Here is a 13,828-nt window from a genome sequence, read left to right as displayed (position 1 = left end):
CAGCTCCAGCTTGGAGCAGAACAGGCTCCTTGAGGCACGCTGACCTTTCCCCCCACTCCCTTCTCAGGGTCGCCTGGATCCTGAAAGCCATAGGCACCCAGTGTGGTGGTTGTACGTAATTGCAAAACCCATGTATGTTCACATGGGAGGGTTGTTAGTTTTGAAAAGGCAGGGTGTTGTTTTTTTTGTTGTGTTTTTTTTTAATGAAAAAGGCAGTTTAACAACAACAAAGTGGCGCTTCAATAACAAATGTCAAACAGGGGTCTTTTCCCTGTTCTCAGGAAATAAGAGACCCCTCTGAATTTCTTTTAAACTCAAGTTTTTTAAAGAGAAGAAGGGACAGGAAAAGTAAAGCAAGATTTCTGAGCCCCTACTGTGCACTGGACTTTTTAAAGAAATCGTCATAGCAGCTTTACTTCCATGAAAACAATGAGGAGAATGAGACTTAGAGAGTTTCAGTCACTGCCCAGAGAGCAAACACAACCAGCTGGGATGGCAGCGTGCTGGAAGCAGTCCAGCAGAAACAGGTTCTGGTACTAACCTGGGGGCTTCACGACAGGGCTTCCCCCAGGGACTGAGGTGTCAGCCTGCAGGAGGGGCCTCTTGCCCCCGTGCATGGCAGAAACGGAGCTCCTGACCTGCAATCATCTATTGGTGCCTATGCCCTCTCAACTTTCAACAGCCTGTCTCTTGATGAGATGAAAAATACCCAGATAACAGATTAAGTTGTGGTGTTCTGATGGTGTAGAATGGGAGTGGTGAATCTTCATTCTGTGGAGGGCCAGAATGCTATAGTTTTTAAAGAAAGCACTCAAGGGCCATTCAGGAAGAAGAGGGAAAAACAAACAAGTCACATAAAAGGACCAAATTACCTTTTAAATAAGAATGGGTGACAAAGGTTTTTCTTCATTTTAAAACAAGTATTTGAGAGTGCAAAAGCAAATGCTTTAGAGCTAGAAGGATTTTAGAGATCATCTAGTTTCAATCTCTCATTTTTCAGATGACGGTAAGTGTTTTTACAAGCCAAGATCACATGGCTTGTCAGGGACTTAGCTGTCCTCAAACATCTAATTTTTCTGTTTCAAGAGTCCAGTGTTGGATATTTTGTTCAATCAATGTACTGTTCAGTTGTTTTTCTATCTGTATTTCTTACTGTCTTAAGAGAGGAGAGTAATAGGTAATGAGAAAGGAGAAAGTCAGAAGGAATAAAAAGACTGCAAAAGAGAGTAAAGGGATTGACTTTTCAATTAACTTATGGTTTTAGCCTGTCACGATGTGTCACCTTTAGTATTGAAATGGTAATTTTTGTTGACCATAGCTCTTTAAAAATTGAGGTTTCCATTTTTTCATAAACTCTGCCCTGAGTTAAATGCAATAGTCACTATAAGGTAGTGTGGGGACTTGAAATAGAAGTATACTTTAGTTAAAAGCTGAACTAATTCTGTGGGTTCAAATCCTGGCTCTGCCACTTCCTGGCTGTGTGGTCATAGGCAGATTAATCTCTCCAGGTCTCCATTTTTTCATCTGATAAATGGGGATAATGATACACACACTTCAGTGAGTAGTAGTGAGGCTAGATTAGTGCCTGCTCAGTTGTGAGCTACAAATGTTAGAGTTACTGTTTTTACTTGGGATGGTATAATAATCCTTTTATAAACTTGCATGCATGTCATTAAAAGCTAGCTTTTATCTTTGTTCTTCAATGGACTACTCACTTCTGGATTCCATGTAGCATTCTTGTATTTTACAGAGATAAGTAAGTGATCGAAGCTAGTGGGTGGTCCGCCTTGCCACAGCGGAAGGGTCAGAAAAGGATGGCTGAGATGTAGCTCTGTGGATCCTTTGTCTTCCATTCTCTATGAATGAATCGTCTCTCCCTGCTCAGGCTTTGTCAGACTACATTCTGTAATAATAGACTATGCAGAAGGTTTCTAGTTACATGTTAAGAGTAGTGGAAATGAAGTATAGACTATAGAGAAGCAGTATTTTTGGCTATTGGGGTCTTTTAACTAGAATTAAATGTTACACAGCTTAAAAGACTATTTTAAAGTGTTTGAACTAGGTGAAAGTTTAGTGATTATCAATTCCAAACCTTTCGTTTTGCAAAGAAACTAAGGCTCCAAAAGGAAAAGCAACTTGTCTTTTTTATATACGTCATTATCGTTTCTGTTACCATTATTATCCTCTAACCTGATACAATATGGAGGTAAAGCAGCCAATAAAGGGATTGTAAAATGCAGAGTATCACAAAACTAAAACTCAGTGAGGGAAATCTCAGTGTGTGGGGGTGGGGTGGGGGGAGAGATGTGGCCTAGGGGAAAGTGTTTGAAAAATGAATGCCCCCAAATACATGATCTAAAGTTCTGTACATGTGCTGGTTCCTAGCAGCCTACAGAAAGGGGCAGAGAGGATATGATCCACTGAGTTTACAAGTTCGACCATTGCTGAGAAGAAGAAAAGCTAGTCCTGATTTTGAGGTGGAGAGAAGTTTTCCCATGGGTTATTGTAAATTGTTATTATTATTCTTTTGGCAAGCGATAGCATTCTTGTATTATATTTACAGACCCAGAGCACTAGATACGGTATAATATGTCGTATTTAGTCAGCAGTGGGAGGCTTCAAACCATATTACAGTAATACTTCTCGATAAACAACCAAAAAAAATGTTGCAATGGCATAATTTTGTCAGAAATATCAGAATCAAAGCTAGAAATTATATCAAAGCCTAAGATGGTATTTCTTCATATCAGAGAAAAGGGTGTATTACATAAGTCATTAACTGCTCAGAGTAATGTCCAATGTTCTGTAAAGCAATGTGTTACAAATTGCAGGTCAAAACTCTCAAGTAGATCATAAAATCAATTTAGGAGTTTGCACCCTGTGTGTTTTTTAATAAACTGGATTACCACAGAATAAAGCAGAATTGAAGCTATCAGAAGAAGGACGCGATTGTGTGTGTTGGTGGTTGTGCTGTATCACAGTGTACAATGTATTTCTTACTGGAATTGTGGTCCAAAAACTAGGAAGGCCATTATCATTAAAGCATAAAAGGGGGACAACAGAACCTTAGGCAGAGGGTCAGATTAAGGTTGACCTAGGCTTTTGGGGGGTCGGGGGAATGGTTAGGAAACCCTAAGGAAAGGTGCCCACTGGAGACGGGCTAAGACTGAGGAGGGCGAGGACCCCAGCAAGTGCACCTGCTCCAAAAGCAGGACTTTCAAAAGCTATGGCTATCATGGAGACATGGGAGGGAATGCATTGTGGGGTATGTTTGAAATGTTAGGACTTACACCCCGAGATACATAGACAAGGTCATGAAAGAATGGCACTTTTGTGGTGCTTATTCTCTCACCAACATAAGCCCCTTCCCCAAAATGAAAACCATCATTTTGGATGCTCTTGGGACCTGCTCTGTCTGATACAGGAGCCAAAAGTCACCTTTGGATACAGAGCCCTTGTAATGTGGCTAGTCCCAAATGAGATGTGCTGTAAGTGTAAGGTACATATCAAATTTAAAAGAATGTAAAATGCTTCATTAATAATTTTTATTATGGATTGATTGCATGTTGAAATGATAGCATTTGGGATATATTGGTTAAATAAAATATATTATTAAATTAATTTTACCTGTTTTACTTTTTTAATATGGCTAACCAGACATTTTAAAATTACATACATGGCTCATATTTGTGGTTCATATTTTATTTCTGTTAGACAGCATTCGTTAGGACTCTCCTTATATGAGGTGTGATCAAAAACTATGGTGAATGTTTAAATTAAAAAAAATTATTACAGTAAAAGACATATTGCCATTAATCCCCCTCAAAATACTCCCCCTCGCTTCAAACACACTTATCCCATCATTCTTGCCACTTTCTGAAGCAGTTCTGGAAGTCCTCTTTTGTGAGTGTCTTTAGTTGCACTGTTATGGCTGTTTCAATGTCCTGAATCGATTCAAAACACTTTCCTTTCATGGTCATTTTGACTTTGGGGAAGAACCAGAAGTCGCATGGTGCCAGATCTGATGAATAAGGTGAATGAGGACACACCGTAATTTTTTTTCATTTTTTTTAGTTTCAGGTGCGTAATGTTTTTATTGGACATAAATTGTCATACCAGAAGCGATGGGTGACCCGGAGTCTTTCCTTGTGATCAAAAGTATGGTGAAAACTGCTGCTGAGTGCCATCTCACGGAAAGGCAGGGATTTTCAATACGGGAAGCGGCACCTTGAAGCTTAGTAACAATGTGTGACAAGTTTCAACTTGTTTGGTGCAGTCAGGTGTGAGAGAATGTGTGCTTTAAAGTTTGCCGTAAATCATTCTCCATCATGACAACGCCCCATGTCACACATGGCTTCTGGTACATGGCAATTTCTGTCAAATAAAACCATTACGGTGTGTCCTCACATACCTACTATATTTCCCCGAAAATAAGACCGGGTCTTATGTTAATTTTTGCTCCAAAAAATGCATTAGGGCTTATTTTCAGGGGATGTCTTATTTTTTCATGTACAACAATCTACATTTATTCATGTACAACAATCTACATTTATTCAAATACAGTCATGTCGTCTTCTTCTGGAACATCGTCATAACTCTCCAAACCCCAAATTCCGGCTTCAATTTCTTGTGACTCCATTTCCTGTAGAACCATTGGCCCCAGTCTCTCATGTCCAGCAATAGAGCTCTCCTTAAATGAGCACTTCTTGTCCATGCAGCCTGCTCGTAGTGCATTGGCAACACAGCTGTCAGTGATTTTATCCCATGAATTCTTCACCCAAGTCATGACCTCTTGCAGGCGAGGCTTCACAAAGGTTCTACTCTGATTTCTCTCCATTCTAATTTCAATGTAGTCATTGATTTCCATGTGCCAATGGTCCTTGAATGGCTTGTTTATTGCAATATCAAGAGTCTGGAGATAGGCAGTCATTCCTGCGGGAATCATTATTTGATCTATTCTTCTCTCTGCAAGGAAGTTCTTGATGTCTTTAGCGTGGTGAGTGCCAGCTGAATCCCAGACTAGCAGACCTTTTTGGCCACCTCGCAAAACAAGTGGCAGCATTAAATTGACCCACTTCCTTATGCACACAAAACTGCTTGTGTGCACCAGGCGTTTTTTGGTTTGAAGAACATAAATGCCTGAAACATGTTCAACCTTATCTTTTTTGCCCTTAGTGATGATTAGAGGTGGGGCTTTCTTTCCATCCAGATGAATTGCCAAAATACAGGTAACACGTGCACTTTTGTAACCAGTAGAGGGAATGTAGATTGACAAGGCACTCCTCTGATCAACTGTCGTTTGAGATCCTTGGCCCATAAACACTGCAGTTTCATCCATAGCAATCATGTTGGAGAGTTGGTATTTAGAAAAGTCGATACCATCAACAAAGGACTTAAATGCAAGTGCACGTTTAATATCTTCAGTATCTTCCAGTTTGAACAGTGTTGTCGATCTTAGAGACAGTTCATATCGCTGAAGGAACCCATCCAGCCAGTATTGTGATGCTTTGAATTCTTCTGGGGATATTTCTAACTGTGGTGCCATTGCAAGGGCAAATGCTTGAATATCAGCCCTGCGCACAACCAAAGCCTTTGCTCTCCTGTCAGCAATCCATTCACAGATGATGTCTTCCAGCTCAGGAAATAATGGTTGCCGACCTGATCCACACTTGCGCTTCTTAGCATTTCCCTCGTCCACCTGTTGACTGAGGTTATCGTACTCTGCTCGCCATTTTCAGACCATTCGGAGATCCAACTTCTTCTCTTTGCAGAAAGCCGTAAGATTCTTGCCCCAGGAGTCCTCCACGATTCCTTTCTTGTACTCGATGGAATAGCTCTTTTATTTTGCACTCATCTTGTCTGGGGGTCAAAATATTATTCCCTTTAAATCTACCATTAAATCAAGTGTTAATTGAAGACTTATGAGATAGGAGTGGCAACAAAAATGATGACAGTTAAGAATGATGGTCCACACAAAAGCAACGAAAAATTGCAGGCACCAAAATTCAGAAAACATTTCTTTATTTCACATGAGTGCATTAAGTACGTCTGTTACAACACACGACATATTGAATTATGAAGATTCATATTAGACGCACCACGCCCACGCGTTATTTGTGCGTTGTGTCTGTACCCCGATTGGTCTTTGGGCAATAAGTCTCTAGTTCATTTGTTTACATAAGCATTTACTCTTGTCCAAAGGCGCCCGCTTGGGTATTTACAAATACTTAATTATAATTTATGTTATCATTTCTTTTAAGTATTAATGTCAATAATATTATTTATTTATATTATATATTAATATTATTATTTTATAATTCAATACGTATGCTATGTGTTGCAACGGATGTACTACATGCGTCCATCTGGCTGATGATCTTAAGTGGAGCTTGTTTTTGGGGAAGGGCTTACATTACGAGCATCCTAAAAAATCATGATAGGGCTTATTTTCCAGTTAGGTCTTATTTTCAGGGAAATATGGTATTCACCAGATCTGGCACGCTGTGACTTCTGGCTCTTCCCCAAAGTCAAAATGATTCAGGACAGGCAGCCATGATAGTGCAACTAAAGGCGCTCACGAAAGAGGACTTCCAGAACTGCTTCAGAAAGTGGCAAGAGTGATGGGATAAGTGTGTTTGAAGCAAGGGCGAGCATTTTGAGGGGGATTAATGGCAATGTGTCTTTTATTGTAATAATTTTTTTAAATTTAAACATTCACTGTATTTTTTGATCACACCTCGTATTATCTCTAAAGTACTTCTCAAAGAGCTTTTTCACAATCACTCATAACTTTTCTTTCCAAATCTTCCTGCCTGCTTCTCAGTCTTTGAACAAAATTCCTTTAGGAAAGTCATTTTTTTTTTTTCCACTTAGTGATGACATTCAAATGCACAATTTGAGTTAATGCTTTAGTGGGAATAGGTTTTTTTCAGTAATTTGTCTATCAATCAAGTTAATAATGGATCCTTCCATGGTTGTTTGGGTAAAGGGAATGGAAAGTGGGTTCCACATTTCCCAAGGTTTGGGGATTGGTATGGTGGCACAAAAAGGGGCTAACGTGACAGAAGTCATTTGTGCCTGCCATTAATTTCACTCATGCTGCTACCTGGAGACAGCCCTGCTATGGGAGATTTCTAACTTTGGGAAAGGAAAAAAAAAAAAAGCCTGATTTCAAATTATGCTTTGTTCCCTGGTAATTTGATAATTGCAGAATTTTTGTAGTTGTCTTTTTTTTGTCCTCCTTCTGAGCTAAATTTGGCTCTTAGTTTGGATTTCAAGATTTCCCCCACTTAATTTTTTGACTACCAGGATGCCAACAAGTTCAAAATTGTACCCCCTTTTAGATCCCCAATCATAATACGCAATCAAGGGTGTGTAAAGCTGACTGTTCGTTTCCTCCGAGGCCTCATCTGAGGGGCCTGCTGCCCTGTCCGGCTGTCCTGGTGGCCTTTACTCCTCAAGTTTTTGTACTGACTCTGCCCCCTACATTCCCATCTAACCCCCACCCACCCCCAACCAAGGTGACCTTAGGTTTCTTTGTTTTTTATGGACTCCATATCTCAGACGCCACAGTTGGAATTAAGCAAAGGAAAATACTAGTGTAATACTTCCTGAGGTTCTTGTGTTTGAAAGGAAAATAATTATAGGGATGGTTTGAAGTAGACGATGAAGTGTTTGATCCATTTCAACTGTTAATGAGAATCAGTGTGGTTCCACCAACAAGGAAAAACAATATTAATTTGTCTTGTCTCTGTGCCCTCCCATTAATAGGAGTTGCTCTGAAACCTACCGCCTGCCAGTGATGGAGTACAAGATGAATGAAGGAGTTTCGTACGAATTCAAGTTTCCCTTCCGAAATAATAACAAATGGCAGAGGAACGCCAGCAAGGGTCCTCATGCTCCCCAGGTCCCATCCCAGGTGCAGAGTCCCATGACCTCGCGACTGAATGCCGGGAAAGGAGACGGGAAAATGCCTCCTCCAGAAAGAACTGCCAACATTCCTCGCAGCATCTCCAGTGACGGGCGCCCCCTGGAGAGGCGGTGAGTTTGCCTTCACAGGTTTGCTCTAAGTCTCTGCCCCCAGTTTGAATAGCACCAGCTTTTAGGTCTTCCCATAGTGTATTATACTAAAAATCAAGAATTAAAACTGAGATGCATGCACGAGGTGGCTTTCAAAGCATGGTAGCATTCCAAAGCCATAAGGATAAATGAGGATATATTCCAGCATGGCGTGCGACCGTGTGTAGTGGTGGGTGTGCTTTGCTCTTTCATTTCCATGTGGGATCAACAGAAGTCATCCCTGCACGCTTAGTCACCGTGTGGATTAGAACTTGGCAGTTTCTTTGAGGTGACGTTGACCCTATTATCGTCTTTGACGGTCTTTGTCTTTGGGGATAAGTGTATGATAATGGCAACAGAATGCTGGGTTTTGGTTGAGTATCTGTCCTTTTGTTAATGAAGAATTGTGAGAAAGGAAAACAACCAGTACAGCACAAACACATTTTCCACTTCTCTGAAAGTAGAAGAAAATAGTGGGTGTGTTAAAACAAAAACACTCAGTCCTGAGTAAAATAAACAAAAAGGAGAGGGATTGAGAGATCCCAAAAAGTGAGAAAACAAGATGTGTTGTTAAATTGAAAGTCACAGTGGATTCCCTCACAAATGATAGCCGATTAAGTCTTCCTTGACAAGGACCCCCTAGCACTTCGAACCACAGTCTAGGCCAAAAATGAAACTAGATTAACTACTTTGAAAATGTAAGGAAAAATTGGCTATAAAATTTTAAGTAATTACACTACAAATTTGTTACCCGTAATTACCTACACGAATGAAAGAGACAGTTTAATTCAGTAACCGCCTAATCACCTGCTAGAAGAAGCCAGTTTCTTTCTGTCCACCCGCTGTCCTTTCCCCATCACTTCTGCTAGTCTTGATCTCATCTCACAATGTGTTTGTGGCTCCCACGCTAGAAAGGAATCAGAAACCCTGTGCTGGGTAGAAGGAAGGTCCCTGTGGGAGCCAAAACGTGACCCTGACTCATCTGAGCAGCAGGAACCAGGTCCAGCTAGAACAGGATGGTAATGAAAACTGGTTCCAGCTATGCTTAAATAGTCATGGTTTCAAACTGGGAGCAGAAAGCTGGATGTTTTAAAAACCACACTGTGATGTCTTTTAGTCTAACTTTTGAGCTGTTGCATAAAACATTGTCACTTAGCTATTTCAGAAATACTAGAATACCATGTAGAGAGAATTTAGTATAAAACAAACAGACAAACAAACAGTAAAAAAGTAGTCTTTCTGAAATTCCGTATTCAATCCTGGCGATTCGTTTACAGAGCCTTGCTATTTATCTCAAAAGATTCCTTTCCCAGAGTGGCTGCATTCCCATCTGGACTCCTCTTGCTTTCATTATTTTTGAGGAGGAAAAACATCCAAGAGATCTCTGAATAAATTCTTTGTTCTACACATCCCACACTTGGCTCTCTCTGAGGTGTGTGTGTTAACTGGAATTCATGATTTGGCCCACATTTTGAAAGATGAACCTAGGAAAACATTGTTTAGAGAAGGCCCTTTTTTTCCTCTCAGAGCTATTTTCTTTCCCTCCAGAATGATCATCGGGCTTTTACAAGTGAAATTGTTTTTGTGTTTTTTTTTATACATTATTTCACATAATACAGTAGCAGAATATATTTCAGTTCCATGTTGAGTTTAATTTCTGCAACAGAAGCTGAAGCTTCTCATTGCTGAACATACTGACCTCCAAAAGTGAAAATATTTTTTGTAGCTAATTATCATCCTGTGATACAAGCAGCTTTCAGTGCTAGACAATGCATCAACTCCATTTTTTTTCCAGATGGAACTCTTTGAGTTCTAGAGGTTATTTCTGCATGTACTTGTGTCTGCCTTTCATTTTAACTCCACCCGGAGGAAAAGGAATCTCAGTGAGTGTTCCCCATAATAGACTATAAAAGCAGCCGTGTAACTCTCTCAGCTGTATAAAGTGGCAGAAGTGAGGCCACCAGTGGTTTGAGGGGAATTTAACCTCTATTCAATACCCTCTAAGGCCTCTTAGTGTCAGGTATTCTTTAGGGCACTGGACTCAGATTTCAGATCTTAGATGGAAGGTGTAGGTGACTTAGAAAATCTCAACCCTACGTTTCCAGGATATTCAGGGTATTTGGCTCTTCTTCATTTTGAAGTATGTAGTGGTTAGCTGGATAGTCTTCATCTGTGAAAATTTAAGATTTTGATTACCTGTGCCATCATTCCTAATTTTTATTAATACAATATTTCTTTTTTTAAGTTTTCACTTCAAGTCATAATTTGGAAGGTAATATTTGAGAAATTCTGTTTTGCTACTATTTCAGGAATATTTGGGTATTCATAAAGTTTACCACGAAATATAATTCATAAAATATACTAAAATATAACTGAAAAAATTCAGCATTCCTTTTAGTCTGGCTGAGAACAGAATACCTTACTGAGATATGGAATGGAGACCCCTGGCGGCACATCCATCCATTTTACTCCCCCCCTTTATATCAGCCCTGCCTCCGGTGCCATTTACGTCTCTACCTGGGCGATCTCTAAAATGTGGTATAGACCTTTCAGATGAATCACAAATAGAACAAATGACAAGGTCTGCCATACCTTGGATCTTGCCTTACCAATAATGGCGGGGGCCTAATATTGAGACCAAATTATTGCCTTTACATAGTTGTTTCATTCAATTAATTTTTCTCCCCCAGGTTATTTAGGCAGGTGGGGTTTAACTATAGAGAAACCAGCTGTGTGAGCTTAAGTTATGATAGCAGCCGCCTCAAGTCTGTCTGTCCTGCCCCTGCTATACGGATCTGCCTACTTCATTCACTGTAGCTGGATCCTGCACAGTTCATTTCAGGTGAAAATGTTAATTTACTACCTGTAGACACATAGCTTTTCTTGAATTGTATGCAAGATCCTAGACTTCAAGGTCATTAGGAACAACTTAAAAAAAATATTTGTGGAACAGATGATCCTTTTTCCTTTAATACCAAGGTCAGGGTTTTTATGACATACTAAAACATGTTGGTGTTTGTAGTAACAAGAATCATTTAGCTGAATTGTGTTCTCTATATATTAATACATTGTTAAGAGAAACTGATGTGGTAAGAACAGATGACCCATTTGCCATCTAAGCAGAATAAAGTCTGATTCTATTTGTTTTAAATATATAAGCTTTATGCTCTCTAGGTAACCTTTTGAGTATGGAATTTTATAGTATTTGTGGGGCTAGTATTTATTAACAGAATTAATATGTTTTCAACCAAAATAGGTACTATGATGCAATCATTATTTTGGCCTCAAATTTTTCTAGAGTGTAAGGGTAGAGCTGAACTAAAAATAGCTAGCTGTAGCACATTGAACTGAACACATTGCTGTGTTTATACATAATGCAGGGCCAGTAATAAAACCCTAACCTGTGTTAATATGCTCAGAAAAGTTTAGCTATTTCAGGGGCTTTGCATAAACAACAGACATCTTAGCATATAAAAAAAAAATTCCTTTCTCTTTTTTTAGGTGAAGTATTACCAGCCTTATGTAAATATGTGGTGTTGGACCTTATCGAACTATTGGTACTTTTAAGTTTTCCCTGCTGTGCTGCACACTATTCCCCTTCTCCTTTCCCTATCCCCACCCGCATTTAGCTCTAAGTAGCTCCATTTATATGGAGCTAGATCTGGTTGCATTTGCAGCCCCTCAGCCCCTCCTCAGCAGAGGCTAGCACCATACAGGGCTTGAAGAGTGTGCCTGGTGGATATTGTTGAAGCAAATTTAGAGAGTTCTCCTCTCGGAGAGCATCATAGTCATGTGCTCATCCAGTCTTTATTTTAAGAAAATGCTTTCTAAATTTATTTCCTACAGGTTCTGTGCTAATCTTCACTGTCATTTTCTATTTTGAGACAAAGCAAGCACCCATTTACTTGCTTTTACATTCTTACTCTTCCTTTATTTAGAATATTAGCTGCGGTGAGAAGTTTCAGGACTTGTACTTTCGAAATCCTGGCCACTTGGATTGTGGTCCTTGGACTTGACTTGAAGATCCTTAAATCGTGGAACTTGTGAGCTGCTCTGGGCTTGCAGGCTGCGTCCCATTGACCCCCGTGTTTGTAAAGCTAAAGTCACCCTCCTGCAAACTCCTTCTTGCCGGCCAAAACTGTACTCCTGGTTTAGTGGGGTTTTTTGTCATCTCTTTAAACCTGTCTCATCACCCCCACAACTCTGTGTCCTCCACAATTCCTTCCTCATTTTCCTCTTAATCCCACACTGCACAATATCTCACAATAATTTATTTCAGTAACCTCAGCTATCATCTGTAGGTGGGCACTTCCTTAATGGTATACAGAGGGTGCCAAAAAAATGTATACACATTTTAAGAAAGGAAAAAACTGTATTAATTATAATACTCAATACATACCGATAACAGATGAATACAAATCGTGTTTGACTTATGCAGTTACAAGAGGTGCTCAAAGTGGTTACCATCAGCGTCCAGACATTTCTGATAATGGTGAACTACTTTTGAGCATAGATAACATCTCCTAAAATGTGTGTGTGTGTGTGTGTGTGTGTGTGTGTGTATACACATATAATTTTGGCACCCCCCCCCATATATTTTGCCTTGACCACCTTTTTGCTTTCCACATTCATATGCGTGACTACCTACTGAACATCTGCACTTGAATGTCAGTGTGTCATACAAGTTCAAACTGACTTCGTTTTCACTCCTGCCCCTCCGTCAACTCTTCCTTCTCAGGTGTTACCCACCTTGGTGAAGAGCTTTGCCATCTGCCTGAGTATCCAGAGCAGAACTAGGATTCCTAGTCCCCTTTTCCTCCATCCTCATCCCCATATCCACACCTATTTAGTTATCAAGTCCTTAACTTGTGTTGAGTTCCTCGTTTTTAAGCTCCCTCCATGTCATTGCCTTAGGGGCTCTCATTTCACAGGAAGATATTTCTGGCCCAAACAGCTTTCCACCCCTCCATGCTGCATGTGCGTGGAGGCCTCTAATCAAAATAGAAATGCTCCTCAGGCCATGCCTTTCATTTCTGCCTTCAGTCTCTAGTCCGTCTCCCACTGCAAGTTACCTACCAGGCTCTCCTGTGCTCACCCCTGTCAGCCCAGGCTCCGGGCACGCACATGACTCGCTGTTGCTACGTTTTCTCTCTCCTTGGTGCTTCCTTGGCCTGCTGTCTGCTTGATCCACCCTTCCAGTCTCAGGGCAGCTTAACTGGTATTTTAACACCCAGCCCAGCTCCGCTACTGACAGGCTCCTTTAATTTCTCCTCCCACTTCTACCTTAATTGTCCCTCCTGGGAATGTTCAAATCCCTGAAAGTCTTCCTCCACAGAATTTATTATTCTTCATTTTAATCTTCTTCGTCCATCTTGGCACCTGATGGCAGTATGTCTGATTCATCATCGTATCCCAAGGACCCAACCACAGATTCTGGCATTTTAATAGGCTCACAATGAAATTTTTAAAACTTTATTTAGTAATTAAAGCAATAAGCAAAAGAACTTTCTTAAAGAAGCAGTAACAGAAGTAAATCAATTCAGGAGAAAATGTCAGTTTTTTTTTTTTCGTATTGTGGAAAAATATATAAAACATAAAATTTACCATTTTGCCCAGTTTTTAAGTGTACAGTTCAGGGGCATTAAGTACATTCACATTGTTGTGCAGCCATCACCACTATCCATCTCCAGAACTTTTTCATCTTCCCAAACGGAAACTCTATATCCATTAAACACTAACTCCCCATCTCATCCCTTGGTCTCCTCAGTCC

General features: G+C 40.1%; 1 protein-coding gene across 21 annotated transcripts in view; it reads left to right on the top strand.

The window, feature by feature from the left end:
• Positions 1-13,828, top strand: part of SIPA1L1 (signal induced proliferation associated 1 like 1) — a 347,617-nt gene that overhangs the window by 261,417 nt on the left and 72,372 nt on the right. For all 21 annotated transcript variants that reach the window (XM_074327276.1, XM_074327274.1, XM_074327262.1 and 18 more), the window contains one exon: positions 7,771-8,040. In XM_074327276.1, coding sequence (XP_074183377.1) covers positions 7,771-8,040 — 270 coding nt within the window. The remainder of the gene's footprint in view (positions 1-7,770; positions 8,041-13,828) is intronic.

This window comes from Rhinolophus sinicus, linkage group LG03, assembly GCF_036562045.2.
Source record: "Rhinolophus sinicus isolate RSC01 linkage group LG03, ASM3656204v1, whole genome shotgun sequence".
In the NCBI taxonomy this organism is placed as follows: Eukaryota; Metazoa; Chordata; class Mammalia; order Chiroptera; family Rhinolophidae; genus Rhinolophus; species Rhinolophus sinicus.
This window is presented reverse-complemented; position numbering and strand designations above follow the sequence as displayed.